This window comes from Serinus canaria, chromosome 2, assembly GCF_022539315.1.
Source record: "Serinus canaria isolate serCan28SL12 chromosome 2, serCan2020, whole genome shotgun sequence".
Classification (NCBI taxonomy): domain Eukaryota; kingdom Metazoa; phylum Chordata; class Aves; order Passeriformes; family Fringillidae; genus Serinus; species Serinus canaria.
This window is the reverse complement of record NC_066315.1, coordinates 42,818,429-42,839,522: the sequence shown is the minus strand read 5'-3', so window position 1 is coordinate 42,839,522 and position 21,094 is coordinate 42,818,429. Positions and strand designations below refer to the sequence as shown.

The 21,094-nt window shown below is 42.9% G+C and overlaps 1 protein-coding gene across 1 annotated transcript in view; it reads right to left on the bottom strand.

Annotated features, from left to right (window-relative positions):
• Window positions 1-21,094, bottom strand: part of SH3BP5 (SH3 domain binding protein 5) — a 51,503-nt gene that overhangs the window by 17,843 nt on the left and 12,566 nt on the right. Inside the window, exon 4 of the mRNA XM_009086165.4 lies at window positions 1,853-2,017. Coding sequence (XP_009084413.2) covers window positions 1,853-2,017 — 165 coding nt within the window. The remainder of the gene's footprint in view (window positions 1-1,852; window positions 2,018-21,094) is intronic.

The window sequence follows — 21,094 nt, the reverse complement described above, 5'->3', positions numbered from 1 at the left end:
AGCCAATGAAAATCACAAGACAAACTTCCATGGAACTCTCCCAAAACCTGCTGCACCATGGAAAAGGGGCAGATGGGCACTTTCTGGGAACTGAGTTTGCCCAGACTATTTTAAGCACTGGGAATTGTTGGACAACAAGTTTTCCATTCATGGAGCCCTCAGCTGCTCTATACAGTCCACTCAGTGCCCAGGAGATTTTACAGCTGCAGTGAGTACACCTAAGCAGCCCATTTACTGCTCAGCTGTAACAAATCAGAGACATTATGGCTTGAACCACCCCCCAACAAGCAGCTGTCCTACAATCACTGACAGCAGCTATCAACACCACCAGCACAACTCCACCAAACACTGCCAGCAGCCAGCTGCTGCTCTGAATCACCTGGTTTGCTCATCTCAGGTGCACACCTCTCACAGACTGTCAGGGAACGATCAAGGGTTGTAGAAGGACACAAGGATGCCTTTGAAATTGCCAAGGAAAAGAAGAATTCCTTTGTACTCTCAAGTTGCCATTGTTTCTTTCATCACCCGCCCCAACACAAGTTTTTGTTCTGCCAGCTAGAGAGAGGTAGGTGGCAGATGTGACTGCTGTCACTGTCCACCAAAACTCAGCAGTTTAGCAGTCAGGAGCTCTAAGCAACTCCTTAAACACTTCTGGTTTTCTCATCTATCAATTCTGAGAATCCAAAATTACCTATTTCTGGACTTTGTTCATATGGAGCAGGGTTTACAGCCAGGAAAAATAACAGCTGGCACACACACACTGCAAAGGTGGGACTGCCCTCGTAAACACAGAAGTCACCACATCTCCAAATACCAAATTATAACAGGGACAATAACACAAACAGTACCCTGGAGTTCATTTTCTCATTAATATATACCAGGTTTTCTATCTCTTCCCCCTACACACAGCAAACATCCTCTCTCTTCCCTGTTTCTTCATCAGGCAGCTGGATTTTAAAATTCACTCTGAAATAGAGCCTTCCTTTCAACTGAGAAGCTTCTGCAACAGAACAGAGCCACTGTTGCACTGAGGACTGCACAACAATATGAGCATTGTATGGCATGACAGCATGTTTGGAATAGCAAGTTCAGCTTCACTGGCATATTAAGTATATGCAGAACAAAGGTTTTTAACTTGGATTTTTGGTTCTTTTATGTTAAAAAAAAAGGCAGAAAGGTTTATTTTAACAGAGAGAAGACAAATGACAGGAAAAGTCTTCCTGACATCTGCTAGAAAGAATACTGTCTTTCTTTGTTAGTGCATCTCTTCTGCAGGTTTAAGAAGACTTTACAAAGGAGGTAAGACCTTGTCTAAATCCCAAAGTTAATTCAGGATAAAGCAGCATAGAAGCTTAAAATGCAACACAAGATTTTGAGTAATTCCACATTCAAACACACATTTCTGAACCAAAGTGACTTGTTCAATGGAGTCCATACAAAGAACAGGTTATACTAAAACTGGAACATGTCCCTCTTTTGCCAGGGTCAACACTCCCATTACACACACATTCAGGAATAGGCATCCATCCCCATGCAATTATTCTGGCACAACTCCAAATGCAGACATGCATTAAGACATTGTTTACCCCTGTAAAATAGATGGTAATAGCTTTTTTTTATTTTCTGTAGAGAGCTACTCCATTACACTAGCACCCCCAGACAGAGAACTAGAGTTGTCCCAGAAGCAGCCAAGGCCCAGACCACTCAGGCTCAGGCTTCACCATTTCCATAGCTTCATTTCCTACTGTCATGTATCTGGACCAAAAGGAAAATCTTTCAGAAACTGGGCCTCATACACCACAGGGGAACACAAAGTATGGAGAAGGCAGGTGCTGGGGCAAGTTGGTGTTACCCTCTGAGTAGCGTGGTTGAGCATCTCTTGCCAGGCAGAGTCAAACTGGCGCTTGTCATCCTCCAGCAGCCTCTGCTCAGCAAGGGAGATGGTCTCTTTGGCAGCACGCAGCACTTCTGTGGCCCTCTGGAAGTCCTGAGTCGCCCTCTGAGCCTCCAGCTGTGCCTAAAGGGGGAAAAAAAAAAGGCTGGGATTAGAGACAAAGGAACCCTCACAGTCACATTTAGAAGATCTATGACACAAATCCCAAGATTTTTATGGAGAGCCACACTGGTGTCACTATTTCCCAAACTTTTGCTTGAAATGACAGATTTTTCACTGCAGGAAGTCCTGCCAAAGCAGCAGTTCCCACCCAAAGAGATCATTTGCCAAGAAGTTCAATTTGGAGCTGATGGCCTACAAATAAGCACCTGGCTGAGAGATAATACCAAATGATGCAGGTTTAATCACTGATGAACAAACCAAAAGAAAGTGAAATAGCAAACTAGTGGCATGTCAAGGAAACACTGAGAATGGCACTCCCTGATTTTAGTCAGGGTGACTTTTTATCTGCACCATTAATCATGCTGAAGAAATATTCTGGAATTATTAGCTTGCTATAAAGAATAAACAAGTTCTCTGAGATGGTGATTGCTTAATTCTTCGGGTGTTTTCTTACTTTGCTATTGCTGGTACACAACTGGTACAGTAAGTCCCCAGCACATAGACACAAAAATAACCAAGGGAATTAAAAAAAAAATCTTTACCTGACTTTTCTACATTATATATTTCACAGATTTTTATTTAAAGGAATATTTTTGAGCAGTTTTGCTCAGAAATACAACCCTTCCAATGTAAGCATCACATACAATTAATTGAACATCCAGCACTGTGAAGAGAGTTTTCATTTACACTTCAATGGTTTTTCAAAAATAAACTGGAATTACCCAGTCCATGCCTATGAAAAATGTCTTTGACCAGACATGACTGACAGAAGAAAATAATGAATAAAACTTCACATATCATGATATACACAGATGGAGTCTGACAATCAAACACGAGGAAGGACTCTGACATACAGATAGCTACACTGAGGAAGATAAAAGTATTATGAATAAAGGAAGATGTTTTAGCATGAATAAATGGCCATTGTTTGGGATGTGGCTAAAAATTCCTGATATAACAGTGGAACAACAGGGCATTTTTCAGCAAACAGCTGGCTACACTCCCTCAACAGCAGTGGCAAACACCTCCACACCTGAGACACTTCAGTTATTTGTAAAGGTAATGGAAAAAACCCTCCCTCCCTGCCCCATGGCAGGGAAGATGGACTCCTAATTTAAACACAAGTCTCAAAAGGAAATAAAATGCACTAAGTTTCCCTCTCCATGCCCTGAAATAGCAGCAAGCTCTTAGTTCCTTTCCTCTCTCACATGGAGGTACTTCACCCCAAGGTAACCATGCAAAAATAGGAATTATGTGTCAGAGGTCCTTCACTTACTAGCTGGAGAGGGAAATCAAAATCATCACAATCAGAGCAGTAATTTCCTTCCAACCAAGGTCCCTGATGCATTTCCTTCTGAAGTGGCTGGTGACGTTTCCCACAGAGAAGTTTATCTAACCATGCCCTTCGTTGTTTTCAGGCAGTTTACACCCTATCACCCTGCCTACAGCCTTTGTGAAGTGCCAGGGCACTAAAATGTTAATTTCCATGCAGAACTGCACATTCCAAGGCAGCACAGATCCTTTGGGCCAAGGTTAGTGCATGCACAGCATCCTGGTACAAGTTCAATGCCAACATGATCTCTTCTCCTCTCTGAAAAAAAACCTCACATGTTACATGTCCTCATCACCACAGTCTCCAGCTGCCTGCTTCAACTATATTTATGCATTTTATAAATTCAGAATAAGCCTGATTACAGAATATTTCTATTTAGCCACTAACTAAAATACACCATGATACCCAGCAAGCACAAAAATTCACCAGTACAAAAAAGCCATCTGAGGATCTTTAAACAAGGCTCAACCTGGGCTTCCAACAAAGAATACAGCAAAAAGTCTGAATACAGCAAAAAGCCTGAATCTAGTCCCCAAAATAGCTACCAAATTTTCTAAAAACCCACAATTTTTTTTTTTTCATCCAGTAAGTTTGGCCTATGCTAGTAAAGGAATCAAATACAAATAAAGGCCAAAAGTTTCCCATAAAAGTAGTTTGAGATAGGATTTTAAGACAGGAAATAAAATGCAGGACTCCAGTAAGAGCCTGCACCAAATACTGCAGAACAATGCTGAGGACGCCTGGAGGAAGAGCAAGACCAATTTTCACAGAAGACTTTATGAGAGGGAGCCAGGTCCCAGCAGCTTCCAGCAATAAGTTTGTGAATGCAGCTTCAGCTCCTTGGCTGCCCTACTGCATGAACAGGCCTGCCCACCTGAGAAATGAGTTACAAACACACAAATCCAAACTGGAGACCCATTCCAAGCCAGAACCTCCTCAGCAAGCAACTGCTTTCGAAACTCAGTACAGCCAGATCCCAGGGGCAATGCAAGCACAGAAGTACAGTTTTCTCACTGTAATGCATCAGCACTTGAAAGTTTCTGTTGGCACACACACCTGGGTCAGGGAGCAAGATATCTGAGCCAGCAAAAAGCCTGCAGAGCATTAGGAGCTGAGATACTTAATCCCCACAGAAAACAACACTTATTGGTAGCTTGCAGTACCAGTAGCCCTTCTGATGAAGGCCCTAGTGGCCAATTGACTCTAAAAAAGGAAAACTGTCTTTATGATAAAAAAACCAGAAGCCAAATTTACAATTTATTTCGATTTCTGCTTGTACCTGGACCTGTAGGACAGTGACAGCTGGAGCTGTTAACAGGCAGGCCCACAACTCTAGGTCCATAATCCATTCAGGTTCGTGCCCTCTAACTGTGTGGGAAAATGGAAAACTGAAACAAAATCTTACCTAAACACTCCCTCCCAGCTGCATTTATTGAATACTGTTCTGCAGTGGCAATTTGGAAACACTGTTTTGTTTCTGAGCAACATAGTTAGTCCAAATAGCAATTCAGATCCGACAATTATCCGAAGTCAGTCTACAGTCTTTAATTTAAGCAGCTTATTGAAAGTCTGAGAAAGAAAAAACCGAATGCTAGGGTAAAGAACGATACATTTGTCATTAGGAAAACATCAACAGGTTTGTGGCTTTGCCAATGTAAAGAAGAATACTCAAACACTTGTGTTCTAATACAGTTACCCAATAATTAGCCTTCACTTAAAACTGCCTCCAGCATGTACAAGTTGTTCTGCACCATCACCAACAGGCTGCTCTCAGGCCTAAGCCCTCAGGTCACTCCATTTGATGGAAAAGAGAGTAGCCATGATCTTCATGTGCTTTTAAAACCAGAGAGAAACCAGCAGGAGCTTGCTTCTCCATCCAGCCTCCTTATATTGCACATAAACTTCACCACTTTAGATAGTGGCTGTTTCTCTCAAGACTAAAATCCAAAATTCAAATGAATGGATGAAAACTAGGTTGTCTTTCATCACAAACTCGTGTTTGAGAGAGGCTTAGCCTTGGGGTAGAATGAGAGAAAATGTACTGGGGATGAGGACAAAAATTACTGAGGGAAGCTGGAGGCAAGCAGGATGTCAACTTTCTGCCTGTCATCCATATTGCTGGTGCTTGATGGAGTCTACCCAAGACAGAAGTGAGGATTTCTTTCATTATAGTCAGAAGAGCCAGTCCGGTGAAGCCTCTTTTTGAAAATGAGCAAGTCTTGACACCTTGGTTACTGGGGAACCTGTGCTCCAGCTCCCACTGCCAGGGTGACAGTGTTCATTGTGTTTCATGATCAGTGCTTTCTGCCAGGAAACTCCATTGAATGCCTTCACCACTGCAGGCCCTTCCTGCATCAGTGTAAAACATAAAATGGGAGTCCTAAAGAAACAGAATTAGGCAGAGAATGAAGCTGAGGAGAATCCCAGTGTCACAGCACATCTGTCACACGCTGTCCACACAGAGCATCAACTCTTCCTGACATTCTGTTTGCCCCTCCTCTGCAACTCTTCTTCTACAAGCAACCAGCTACAAACACATCTCCCATAACAGTAAATCCCTTCCCTACAACCAGCAGCACATGCAGAAGTCCTGCTCTGCCCACTCAGCCCCCTCCTCATGGCCAAGAGCTCTCTTTACACCACTCTCCACCCTCTGCACATGTGACCTCCTCTCACCAGCTCATCCACCTCCCTGATCTCCCTGGCTCTGACAGGCACAGCCCTGAACTTCCCACGCAGCTCCCAAAGACTCAGAAGTGATATGCAGTAGCAGCACTCACAGAGGTAAATTGGGCACTGTGGTATAAAATGTGTCAGCTTAGAAAATAAATTATGTAAAATTAAAGGGGTACTGGCAGGATTCATAACTGCAAGCTTTTAATATATTATATATTAATACATTAAAATATAATATATTATTTTATTATATATTATATTATATAATTATATTAACATATATTATATTAATATATTTTATATTATTATATTATATATATACTATATATTATTATATATTTTAATATATTGCTGAAAGATGCTCAGTCCTGACAAATCCCTTTTGGGGGATAAAAGCTGCACCCCCATGGGCAGTCCTCTGCTTCGCCTACACAGGGCCTTGCACAGAAGGGAACCAAGCACAACAGACAGATTTATGTTGTCAGCTAGAAATTAAAAAAGCACTAGGCCATGGCAAGCTAACAGAAAACAAAACCAGGCACTTTTTAAATGTAGTCCTCCTGGAACTGCCAACACCATACTGACATCTGCTTTCCGAGCAGAAAACTGTGCATTCTTTAATTATGAAACACAATTTTCTGATTAGTCTACATTAGCTTCTATTGACCCAAACCCTCTTTGTAGTCAAGATCTTGCCCAGTTGCCAACAGAGGATTTTTCCCCACCTTCCCATATCTATTTTGAACCTATGACATATCTCATCTCGTATTTCTTCTCATCTCTGATTTTTGTTTTTGTTTCTGCACAGTATCACTGACACTGAAACATGGTACAACACAGCTATAGCATTCCTCTGAGGTTAGCCAACATCTAATGTACCCTGATAGGCACTGCTCAGCCTCTGACACGTGAACAGACCTGCACACAGCTCACAGCCCAACCAGGCTTCCCCAAATAGATGCAGAGGGCTCATTTTGTGGAGACAAGCCTGTGCAGAGCTTCTCCCCTTGGCCAGCCTCACCAGAGGACCAGACCTCAAGTACTGATATATAATAAAAAGGACATCGCAACACAACTAGAAATTTTCCCATTAGAAACATCAGTCAGCAAAGATCAGATATTTTCAAAATTGGCTTCTCATTTATCCAAGTGAATCTATCCCATTCTGCACTGCCAAGACCTTGACATCCACTTTATTTCAGCATCTCTGAATTATTGCCAATGAAAGACAAGAACAATTTCTGTTTATGAAATCACCATAAGCTGGAATGTGAAGGGAACACACAGCTGCTGGTCAGAACAAGGCACCAGCACACTCCATGCTGGCCCAAGGCCTCTGCTCTAGAAAGCACTTGTTTGTTACTGTGAAACCAATGCTTCTCCTACCCATTAATCTTTAAAACAATAGTTTAATTGCCACCAGCAAACATGTACTTGCTTACTAGCAAATAGATAATGATTAACTGTGTTCCAGTCCCACTCTTCAGAAGGAATCAAGTTTCAGATGTTTTCATTCTGGCCCTCTTTCCTTCTTGTATCAACATCCCACGTCAATTTGCTGTGCAAAGTACAACAGGGAACATGTTTTGAAACAGGAACTTTACTCCATCAATCGCCCACCAGAGCTGCTGTAGCACTGCCTGTCTTCAGGGATCCCTCTGAGTGCAGGGACTGCACCAGGGCACTCTGCACAAGTTTCTGGCAGGAATGGGGACAGCAGGATCACCACTCATTGACCACAGCATCCCCATCCCACCCAGCTCTGCAGCAGATTGAGTGATTCAGAAGCCCCCGAGGTGAAGGCAGCTGAGTGCTCTCTGCACTGCTCACAGTAACCAGCCACTGAGTGCTGCTATTTCAGCTTCAGTTTTCCTCAACGTGTTTTAATCCAGCTGGCAGGAAGGAACAAGAGCAGCAACCCAGATGTCAGCACAAGGGCTAATCATGCTCAACATCCAAACAAATAACAACAACCTTGGCACTGGCACAGCTCCACCCACAGCAAATCTGCAAATGATCCTAAGTCAGAGGAGGTGACTGAAAAGGCAGCGCTTCAGCCTAGATGGACCTTGGGACACTTGACTGGGCCAAGAGACTTTTTAGGAGGAGCTAGAAATAGCTAGATGGACCTTGGGACACTTGACTGGGCCAAGAGACTTTTTAGGAGGAGACCTGTGGAGTCCTGCACTTGGGGTGGAACAATCCCACGGTCAGCCCTGTCAAAAGGACCTGCACATTACAACAGGTGTCAGCTGAGAAAGCTGAGAAGGTGCAGCCTCTCTGGGAGTAATGCAAACCATGTCCTAGGCTAAACTAAGAGGGCATGGCTACCAATCCTGCAGACAGCTTACACAGAGAGGTTTCAAATCCCCATATCTGACAGTCTTCAAGACACGACAAAGCCGTGGCTGATGCAATCCAGCAATGTGATAGGTCTGCTTTGAGCAGAAAATTGGGATCTGATGACCTCCAAAGGTCCCATACAACCAGTATTTCAATCAAGTATTTTTCCTAGTTTCTCAAAATCTGAAGAACATTTCTGCAAAAATGTTGCAGTGGTGCTGAATGTTCTCTTAGATACTCATATGCATTTATTTTCCTGAATAAACAGACCAGTGGTGCAGCTGGGGGGGAGGGGGGTATAAGGGTTCTGTTTGCTTTTTTAAGGATGATGACCTTTCTTTCCCCTCTCCCAATAGCCTAAAAACTCTGATCCAAACCAGAACTGAAAAGTAGTAAAAACAGTCCAGAAACCCCTTCTAGCTATACTTTTCTAAAGAACTTCTAAAATCCAAGGCCATGGGAGTGACCTCATTTTGACACATCTGAGGCCTGAGCTATATAATCTATGATGATTGTTTACATCAAAAAATACAGTCTCTCAAGAGTCTGAAACACTCTTCAGTTCTTGATGCAGTTTATTATGAAGCTATATAATTGAACATGAGTTAGAATTTGTTTTTTCAAAAGCAGATTGAAAGATTTTTAACTGGATGGAGAAGGCAGAGGGGAGGAAAAGGTGAAAACAAGCCTTGCTAGAGTTTTGTGAAGAACAATTTCCTCCCTACTGCATAAGCACTGAAATGCCTATGGAACACTAAAACCATGTGAAGCTTAGTCTCTGTTTTTGATTAGGTGTTTTATTCTTGCGCTGGGCTTTTTGGTCCCCCACATATATCCACCCCTTCTCTTCTAACAGCCAAATTGTTGCAGAACTGACCTGACTCCTGGTTGTGTGTTACATTCCTATGTAGTCTATAAAAAGGCTCAGGAAATAAGAGCAGACCTACAAAGCATGCTTCCAGAGACATCTAACTCTGTGCTAAAGTTAGGTGGTATGTGTAACTCCTTTAAGACAGGATCACGAGTGTGTTTGAAGACCCAGAAGGTTCAGGGCACAACCAAGAGCTCATTCATTAGCTGCTTCTTTCACCAGCATGCTAACAGCTGGACTCCTCAAGGCAGAATCCCACCTCCCTTCTTTGGGAGCTGCATAAGGAAATGAGAAAGAAAATATCTGAACACACAGCTCCCTTAAACACTGTTAAGGCCAGTGCTGGACTGGTCTGAACAATCAGCTGCCAGCCCTTCTCTGTTCTCTGGCAGCTCCCATCTAGGTTGTAACCAGGATCTTGTGAAACGAGGGCAAGGACATCCCCTCTGAGCTGATCACTGCCACTGTGCAGTCAGTCATCTGAAACCTGCTGGTCTCCTTGCTGGTTTTCATTGATGTAGCTCCTGGCCTTACAGGAACAGGGAGGTGATGCTCACTTGGGTGCAGAGATTGCATGGCGGACACTACCCCAAGCCTTCTGCCCCTCCTTTGTTTTTCATGTGGTTGTTGAGAGATGCTGGTGTGCTTGGAGTTACTCACACTAATTAACAAGTCTGTGGCACCAGTGGATGACAAATGGTTCAGCCTAATGCCATCCAGGCACAGCCTTGTGGGCATTCACTGCCATCTGCTTGTTGGGCAATTGTTTGTGGCCAAAATTATTAAGCTGTTGCTTTCTGGAAGAAGGGACTATAGAATATGTCCAGGTTTTAATCTCAAAGGTAAAAGATCTTATTAAGAGAGAAAAACACTGAGGTAATCCTCCCTGCTCTATGCACCTGCATTCTGAGAGCTTAGGCAGTGAGTCAGCGAGTCTAGGGCTTACAGCTGGTTTCCAGGTTTACAGAGGCTCTACATGCTCATCTGCACCTGGCAGCAGCCTGCTTTGCTGGAATTAAATATAGAAGCAAGGAACAACTCCCATGAATACACCCTGGAAGAGGGACACCGCCTGCGTTAGTGGCTTTTTCTAATTATCCAAGATAATCAACATTCAGCACACACAGATGCAACAGGTATGTTCAGGAGAAACACTGGTTCCTTGTCTCATGTAATCACCACCAAAACAGCAAATGTTTTTAAGTAGAAGTTTCCAGAGTCCTGGCAAGGGATTGGCAGCCTGGTTCTGAAAGCACATCTTGTGCATTCATACTGGCATAAGCACAGACAAGGCATGTGGGTAGGAGTTTCACCTGGCTGATGGGCTGTTCTGGAGATGTGCTCCCAGTTCCCAGAAAGCCCCACACCCACCAGCCTGTCCTCAATACCAGGAACACACTCTCTGGAAGAAAGTTCTAGGCTGACCTTGTCCGCCTTTGCACGCTCACAGATACTTTTTAGACAGTCATCCTCCTAAGGGACATGTTGAAAATAACTATTGACCCTTCAACATTTTTCCTAGTCAAACTACACAACTCCATAGCACACGTGAATAACAGGCTTGCTACACTTAACCAAAAAAGTTGCAGGCGGTGTCCTGGACTAATGAAGGGCTAAATCCATTCCTCGAAGGAAATAGTCTATGTAGCAGCAGGAATAGGGAATATGTCAGTTCCACTCCACAGCAATAAAATCCTCCTTTGAGAACAAGCCATCAGTTTGCTCACACTTCACCAAGTTAAAAGAACCTACCAAGACAAACCAAACAACAACAACAAAACAAAAAACAAATAACCACCAGCAACAGACACAGCTAAAAGAGGTGAACATTTCTCCCACATCCTGGCAGCAAAATTTCTTGTTGAACAGTACAACTTTTTGTTTGTTGCAACTGAGATGTATTTCTCACAGAAACTAAGTCAATGCAGAGCCATTCCCACATGCTCATTTCCTAATACAAAAATTAGAGTCTTCAGATAATCTTTTGCAGCAAAAACAGACAAAAGCTCCAAAATCCATACTGTTTCACTAGAAGTCATACCAAAACACATCCAGAAGGCAGTAACCAACATCCATATCACATCTGTTTTGGCTGCAGATCTCAGCATGAGCATTTATCACTCCAAAATAAACTCCCACCTATTTAGACACTGTACACAAGAAATGCTTGGTTGGCTGAAAAAATTCCCCAAAGTTGCAAGACTTGTGCTGCCTTCAGCAGTCATCCCTGAGCCATTATCACACAAAACAGGTAGACAGGATATCACCCTGACCTCAAGCCACCCAGGCTCAAATGCCAACTACTATTTTTAACAGATTATCCTGTCTGTGGTTTACAATCTCTTGAAATAGACTATACGAGAGGCCAGACCCAAAAAAAAAAAAAAAAATCGGGGGAGAAAATGGTGACAGACAACAAAGCAAAGCAACCTTTCTTTTAAATTGTTTTAGTTTGGTTTTTTTTTTTTCTGCAGATTAGTGTTCTGGCAATAGCTGTAGAAGTGCTACACTCACACAAAGGAATGCATAACCTAATCCCTCAGGTTTTTCCAAACTGAAGAGGATGCAAAATGATGTCACTCAAATCTTCATGCAACAGCAGAGGAAAAAAGGGATTCTGCTCTATTTTCACATTCCAGCACTCTTTGAGAGCTGCTTACACCTTCCTGCCAGTTCCAGCAACTGTTATTGTATCTGTGGCTAAACATAATAGCCAGACCACCTATACCACTTCTTTCTGCCTAAATCAGCTGACAGCTATCAAAAAAACCCCAAATGTTTCTGCACCAGCCTTCTCCTTGTTACTCCAAAGAACTGAGGGTATTTCCACACCAACTTAACCCAGTATTCCATTACTTCAGACCTACTTGCACAATACTTTAGGTATTTCACAACAGAAAAAAAAAAAAAACATTCTTGAAGGTAGGAAAAATAATTAGGTCATTTGATTCCCAACAATTAATGGAGAAGATGTTGAGCAGCCATCTGGCTTTGAGCTACTGCCATCCACTATGGCTGAGAACTGATGGAGGCTTTGTAGGATTGTAGAAAGAGACACTAGAAGAGAGTAATGCTTTTCATCTCTCCTAGATAAATTCTTCAAAACAGATTAAATAGTATTTTCTTCTACTTTTGCATAGAATAGCAGAAGAGGGAAGAACCTCTAATTTACAGAGCACAGTCAACAAATTTACATGATGGAGCCCTCCAAGGCACATCAGCAAATGAACATAAGAAAACAGTTTTTATATCAGTAGCTTATACAACCACCCTTCAACAGGATAGTGCTCACACAAACCAGAAATGCAGGGTGTATGAATACCAACCCAGAATAACTAGACCCATACACTGAGGCACAGAGGCTCAGGGAGATACAGGTCATCTAACTTTTAGAGAGGGACAGGCACACACACACAGAACTTACGGACACAGGTATTTCAACAAGCAAGTGGTTAAAATTAGTTCCCACTATCCAAATGTGCCAGGAACATTGTACTTGCAGATGATATTGTCACAGATGCCACCTCCTCTGCAGGAAATAAAAGCAGCAGAGTACTAAATTTGAATTGGGTAAGGATTTTTTTCCATTCATCTGAGAAGTAGCAGTTGTCAGTGCTCCCAAACATGGGACAGATTAAGAGGGTAAAAACCTGCCAGCCACAGTGACCTACTGTCCTATTAGTAAGGCTGATGGGAAGACAAACACATTAAGGAGCTTTCCTTCAAAGATCAGATCTTTGGCATAACTTCCCTAAGCCGACCAGGCAACATCTGTCATCTTCTCTACAGTTTAGGGACACCCAGTTTGACACACTCCAACATCACACTCTTCAACCAGGTGACAGAGCCAGAACACAAAAGCCACGTTTTTTATTTACTTAAAGCCTGACTTAATGTTAATAAATCAGCTAGGCAAAACCTAGCTTGTTGACCCAGGTAAGGGACCCTGACTTCCCTGCTTCCAAGGCTTTGTTGCTACTTTGGCCTGTAGGAAAATGCAACAGAGCCATGATTCAAGACTTCAAATACAGTTTTCAAGTTCTAAGCACTCAGGAGGAACAAGCAGAGCACACCAAGCACAAGCTTGGTGCAGCAGCAGTGAGACACTGAGCACTGATGGCAGGGTAGTGACTCCCCACACACTGCTCACGGGGTTTCAGATCCCAACTGTGCAAACACGACGGGGGACACTCCATCAAACTTTGAGCATGGCAAAACATTTGCTTGACTGAATCCAAAGTACATTCTGCTTAAGAAAAAGGTTACAAATTTCAGTGGGTTCCCTGGTGAAAGTCCAGGAAGTGACTCCTCACCCTCAATAATAAAGTTACAGATTCCCTTGCTTGGCTTATGCCCTCTTCAGCCATGTTTTTTGTGGGAATGGAGATTATTACAGTGAGAATGCCCTTTGGGATCACAGCAGTGGGAACTCCACATTGCACCACAGGACTGACGTCACATCGACAAGGTTTCTCCAAGATTTAATGATGTGTTTTGTAATAAAAAAATCAAAAACATTGGTGGGAGGAAGGGGTTCAGACCTAGAGCAGGCCCATAGGGAGCAGAAAGGTAAAAAGGACAAACAAAACTTCACAGGCAAACAGGTACAACACACAGCCTCAATGCTTCATTCTTTCAGGCACTTCTTGCACAGCTCACCTACGTTTCCTTCCTTAACCATTTCTTCACAGCACTGAGCTTCCTGACTGCTCACACAGCAAGTTCCATGTCTCTTTTTCCTTCAGAGCACACCAGATCCCAGGCAAGGCTTGTGCCTGCCTGCCTGCCTCCCTCCTGTGCCTGCCACAGCACCAGCCAAGGCCATCACATCAGCCTCCATCACACACACAAGCTCCTCAACCACAAAGTCTGTGTTCAGGAAGGGAGCTGCTCCCCTGCCTCTCCACCAAGTAATCTAAAAATCACAGCCATTTCCACATGGCTGATTTACAGACCCAGGGAGTGAACTGCTTCTCACACCATTCACCCCACCTTCCCAATCCAAGCATCATTCCCTCCCATCTCCCAGTGCCAAGAGGCTCCCCGAGAGCCACCAGGGTGGCTGCAATACAGCATCCTCAGTTCAAAGGGCAAACAGCACAGGCAGGGCACAAACAACACAACCTACACTGCCAGCCTAGACTGCTTATTGCAAAAGGCCAGAGCAGCAACAGCCATCTAAAACACAAATAACACAAAATGCAAAAAAAAAATTTCTAGTGATCAGACAAGGGGAGCAGATTTAAAATAAAAGGGGAGAGATTACATGTTAGGAAGAAATTATTTACTCAGAGAGTACTGAGGCACTGTAACAGGTTGCCCAGAGCAGTTGTGGATGCCCCATCCCTGGAAGTGTTCAAGGACAGGATGGCTTGGGCATTGAGCAACCCAGTCTAGGGAGCAGCACCTATGCCCAAGGCAGGTGGGCTGGAACTTGTTGATATCTAAGGATCCTTCTAACCCAAACCATTTCATGATTGTATGATTACTTAACAACAAAAACAGCGCTGAACTATAGCCACAGAAAGCAGTCATGTGCTCTGGACATTTGGTTTTTTCCTTAAACAGTTGGGAGAATTTGCAGAAGGTTTGTCAAAGTTTATTTTCAAGTCTCTCTATTCCTTCCTGTCAAAATGTGAATCCACATTTTGGATAGTTATTTGGTTTATGAACAGTTAACCAGAAACACTCTTTCAGCCAGGAAAGGTCAGCTGGTTGTTTCACTGTAACTGTGCCAATAATTTTGCTTTTTACTAGCTCCATGGCAGGTCTCCAAACAGGAATGCAAGTCTGTCACAGTTCTGCTGACATGTAATTTTTGCTTCTCAAGTTCCTTCTCCCTCCACCTATTTTTTTCTTTTTTGCCAAGATAAGCTTACCAGATTAGACAAATCAGTCTTAACTCCTTGTTGTCCTAATCATGAGCATCAGGACTTCAGCTCCTAAAAGCAGGATGGAGAAGGAGATTCCTTATGACATGGGAAGTCAATATACTGATGGATAACACATTTAGAGTCTAGGGACCAGAGGGAAAGACCTGGATATCTACCACTGTTGGAACTGGATCCAGGAGCTGTCATCCACACTCAATGCTGCCCTCCTTTTCCCAGCAGAGCCAGCTGGTGCTGTGATCCCATTAGCTCTCACTCACTGAGTGAATCTGGATACAAAGCTTGGGTGCTGCAGGAATTGAACTGGCAAGACCACAGTTTACAGTTCCTAATTAATCTTTTAAGGATGCTCAGCAGTTTTGAACATCCAAGTTACAAGATTTTAAAAAGCTTTTGTTTCCTGAGCTAAGGAAGTTACCATCTGCAACTTTCCATACTTGCCACACTAATTTCAGACATCTCAAGCTGAACAATTAGAAGCTGAGATGCAATGGCCACTGCAGAAAGTTTTGTTCATTTACTGGCTTGATCACTACAAAGAAGGGTATCAGTTTCATCTGCTGAGGAAGAGTCTAGGTAGGTGTGCTCTTATCTGCTTACACCCCTCCCACCTCTACCACCAAGTGGCTCAGTTACCTCCTCCATTCCTGTTCTGCAAGATTACAGCAGCTACTTTTGATCCTGACTCACTTTGAATAAAAAATTCATTGAATCACACCAAAACTCACATTTGAGAGAGGAAATAATTTCCCAGTGCTAACTGGATTCCCCTAAGTTTTGTGAAGAGAAGCAGAATGGGGGTGCAGGATCTGAATATCTGAAAGCTCACATCAAGTAAGTCTTTCTTTTCTCAGCTGATTTCTTCACACAGATGTGGCAATCCAGTTATAAAACGGACTACATGATTAAAAGATTATTAGTGAGGTGAGAGAAAGGAGTTCTACAACATAAAAAGTAGCAGGGAACAGGATGGGACAGCTGTCCCTACTTGTCTATCAACTGCACTTCCTCCTGGGTATGCCTGGACATCAATGGAGAAGAACCACTGTAAATACTCATTCCAGCAGGTTTTTCCAATCATTTTCAGATAAAAAAGTGCTGCTTAAGTATGCCAACAACATGAAAAAAATAATTAGTTGTAAAACCTAGGAAGACTGACCCAAGAGGAAGCAGAACATGCATATCCTCATACATGCTGTGTGAACACGTGGTACAGGTGGGTCCTTTACTGAGATACACAGGTATGACCCAGCATGGATCTTTCACTTATTTTTGCCTGAAGCAAGTTTTCTGACACATTTTTTCTAAAAGCTAAATGAGGCAGGGGGCAGAGGCGTGAAGGGAATATCACAAAGGGAAATAATGTCTCTCTCAAATAGGCTCAGAACTAAAGCTGAGCAAAGTACCCTCACTCCCAATCTGAGCCAATACAATGTAACCCCTCACACTGCCACAAAACCAAACCAAACCAAACCAGCCCACCACCAAACAAAAACCAACCAACAGAAAAGAACCAAAAACAAACCTAAACAATGCTGAAACTCAATTAAAAGCAATACTCCCAGGGCTTTTAGTTAAGTTAGGGTCACTAAAAATACATGGATTGTTTTATTTGTGGGAGTGGGAATACACACTTTTATCAGATTATTTTTCCAGCAGAAGCAAAGCAGAAAGGCACATCTCCTGTTCAATTTGTCTATGGGTTCACAAGTGATGATGTATGGACAGCAGTGTTTTAATGGCACCTCTCACCCAGTGACCCCAAAGTGCTTTTACTTCCCTTAATGAACTCAGCTCCACAGCAGCTTGACAGCTTCATTTTACATGGGAACTGAGAGAGAGATGAAGTCATTCATCTGTGCCATGCAGCAGCACAAAATCAGCTCCTGCCAGCCCAGTGATTTATGCATTAGACCACACTTGCTTTTGCACAGCATCCTGTCACCAGGGAGGTAGCACACTTCCCAGCTCCGTCACTTGCTCAGGCACTACTGAGAACACCATTGCGTAGGCACTTCCAGCCCCAGCTCTGCAAAATGTTAAGTCAACAGTGGCTTAAGACACTCCTTACCTCAGAGGCTCAGGACTTCTGTTTACATTATTAATGTTTCCTGGCAACTTCACCCTTCTTCCCCATTAGCTTTGGGTAAGAAAAGTCTCATTCTTTGACTAGACAACTAGGGAAGCAGCTACTGGTGAAAAAAAAAAAATAGAAAAAAGAATAAACCACCACCCAAACCAAACAAACATGGGAAGTTTGATTTTCTGATCATTTAGAACCTGGGCCATCTTCTGGATTACAGGAATTTCATATTGCTGCAATGTGGGCATTGCTTGTGTACATGCACAATCCTCTACATGCCAAGGTTCTTCCACTGAATGTGGGCATTACTGCTTAAGTTAAAGAATAACATAAAATGACAATATGCCAAACAAAAAAATGTTCTCACAGCACAAGTACTTCAAAATTTGATTAAACAACAAATTTGGATCGAAATGCTCCAAAACAGTAAGGTTTTTGTCTCCAACCAACACAAAAGGCCCACTGCTGCACTAAACAAGGAATCACAACAGTTCTGTCTTGGCAGAAGTCACATGAAATCTCCTTGAACAGGAATATGAGCTAGATCTCACTTGAGTCTCAGCAAAAGCCAAATTTACTGCTTTGGTACCAAGAGACAGCATCCTGACTCCCAGTGCCACCATTTCAGAGGACAAAGTACTCAGATCCTAACACTAAGGGACCAGTGTTCTGGTGAAGCACAGTTTCCCCCTGAGACAGACCAAGCTGTGGCTCTCCTGGCAAACATTCCACAAACAAGATCCTACAGGACCTTTGCATGGGAGAGTTAATTTGTTTTGAATGCCCTATCTTCTGCCAACACAGGATTGCACAAGATGGGGATAAGGGTGAGTAGACCAAAGAGCTCAAGATCCTAAAGCTTCTCCAGAGTTATACTTTAGTTGGTGACCTGGTTTTTGGTGACCCCACATCACTGCCCTCACAACTTCTTTAATGGGTTTTATCTTAATAGATGAAACATGTCTTTCCAAAAGAGACTTGTGCTGGTGCCATGTGAAAGCAAACTCCTCAATGTGACTTACTACAGATTGCATTAGGTAACTTACCCTGCAGCTGACATCTTAAACCCAAGTAACTCTGGACAACTCCTGCGTTTCTGCCAAACTAAGAGTCATTAATTATGCAATTCGGGATTTCCAAAAGGCTTAAAATTTACAAGGTCATAGTTTTACTTCCCTTTAGTGAGAACAACAAACGGGAATTTACATTTCCCTTTCTCTTACCAGTAGAGTCGCTCATTTTTCCCTTATTGTTTAATTAAAGCTCTTTAAGCCCTCAAGAACCTTGTTCCTGTATTTCTGGAGGCAGCCTAATGGCTCTAAAATAAGTGTAAAGAAAGGAGGAAGAAGACAATTCTTCATCTTCCAGATGTTATTATTAATTTAAATTTTAAAAAAAATAATAACAAGCTCTTCCCATGATTTCTCTACAGTTTTGCAAATCAAAGTAAAAAGAGAAATGCAAACTGGCACCTAACCATGTTAATACTCTGGTACATTCCTCCAGTTTCATATTTCCCTACCTAATCACCCCTTCTCCATGCTCTATCACAGTGGATTTGCTCCCAGTTATGTGGAACTTTTCTAGATTAAATTAAAACTAGAAAAACTCTTTAGGCAGATGCTTTACTGATGCATCTGAAATTGGCAACAATCTGTCCAATTTCCCAGCTTCCAGAGAGATTCACCATAGTTCAATGCTTACATTCCTCTTGGCCCTCGCATTTTCCATTTTAAGATATTATTAGACAAAGGGCAAAAGGGAAACCAGAGACCATCTTCTATCTCTGTCTTCTGAGCAGATACAAAGTGGGAATTCTGTTCCATGACCAAATCCATTAAACAAAATGAAAAAAAGGGAAATGAGTGGTTAGAAGGGCAACTCCTGCTTTAAAATAAAATGCTATCAAGGAATTAAAAGACAAATGTGTAGCAAATAAACAGATCTGGAATAACTAGCATTTAAATCTAGCTAGTGACAGAATGGATTGGGGAAAAAAATACTGTTCCCTCTAGCAAGCCTACTGCTGGAGCAGTGATTCTACTGATTTAAGGACCTTCAGGAGCTTGGGTTTCTTAGTGGTCTTAAAACGTACCTTTGAACCAGAATGACTGAATGGATTTCAGGGGTAGCAGAGACATAACAATACAAAATTCCATTTCCAGAACATAAACTGTTGCCAGCTTCAAGACAGAAGGCAAAGTTCGCTGCTGTGAGTTTGAGATGTTACAAACCTCAAAGTCAATTGATCTTTTGATGGGTTTTTTTTGTTTTGTTTTTGTTTGTTTGGTTTTTTTTTTTTTTGTTCTGCAAAGTGTGTGCTTCTACCATTAACTCTTCCAAGTGTAACTCTTGAAGTCCTATGCACGCTGTGCCTTATCCAGCTATTTACAGTAACAGAAGTATAAGATCATGCTCCAGGCAGGGTCGCAGGGATTGTTTTTCCAAATTGCACACACTAGTTTACACAATTACTAGCTTCTGTAGCTCACCACTGGTTTATCTCTAGCTACAACACAGTCCTCAAGAGCAGGGTTTCAGAGCACTTACAGATGAGAGGCAGATACTTCAAAGCACAGCAAGCAGGGCAGAGTTTACCTCTTTGCCACACTGCTTCCAGTCTGCAGGATTAAGCCTAATACCCCCTGCACCTCATCCCCATCACCTGAGACAATGCCTCCAGAACGATGCTATGCAATTTAAAGCATCAACATAGTCACATATTACCTTGCATGCCACATGCCATCAACCCAGTTCCTGCCTCACCAACTTTCAAGGAAATGAAGCTTATCCATTCCTCCCTTTCCAGTGTGCTGTTCTGTGGACATGTTCTCTTCCCGCCCCTTCTCTTACCCTGAGAATTTACTCTCTGCCTCCTGGCACACACCTATTCTACTTTTCTCATCCCTCTACCTACTTTTATGAACAAAATCCTTCTGCAGTTTTCATGTATTTCACAGATGCCACCCATCTCTCACTCTCCCCTTGAACACAATCACATCCCAGCTACCCAGCCACAGATGCCACCCCACACATCCTTCCAGCCAAGCACAGAAGCAGCAGCTCTAGACACTTCTTCCTGACTCTTCCTGCCTCAAGAGAAAATAGAAATAGCAACCAGGAACACGCTTCCCTTGGGGAAAAAAACAAAAAGCCTTACCCACCAGCAAGCCCCACCACCACAAACACCCAGCAGAAGCACTACCTAAGCCACCACACACTCAACTCTCAGCAGCTTCTTCCCTAAAATGAGATGCTGCCTCACATGTCACAAGCTTTCTGGCTTTCTCTTCATCCAGCAGGTCACACTCTTCCCTCCACACCTCATCCCTCCCTGAGCTCCACGGGCCTATCAGTAACCAAGCAGTAGTTGGGGCATGGGAAGAAAGGCCCCGATGACAGAGAAAGCCAAGCCCAGTTTGTCCCCAAACCAAAACACTTTAGAGACACATTTAGCACATTCCTACTTCAGCACAACCCAATCAGCACCAAACCCTGCCCCACTCCAGCCTTTTTCCCTGCAGCTTCCAGCTGCAGCCATTTAGCTGCTGAGCATTTTGCTTTAAGAAGAAAAACCACATACACAAAGTCTACACTGTATTTTCAAATAAGTACAACTACTGATAGGAGAGAGCTCTGAAAGGCCATTTACAAAGAGAGAAGAGAGCTGGTGTTTTGCTATTGTGTCTGCTGTAGCTGTTCTGGGTTTGAAGAGCATGTGCAGCTGTGGCTGAGAAGAAATCCATTTTGCCATCGATTCCCATGGCTGACATGCAACTGAAGGCACAGCCCTGTGTAGCCAAGTGCATATGCTTAGGATGTTATTAACAGCAGGAAAGCA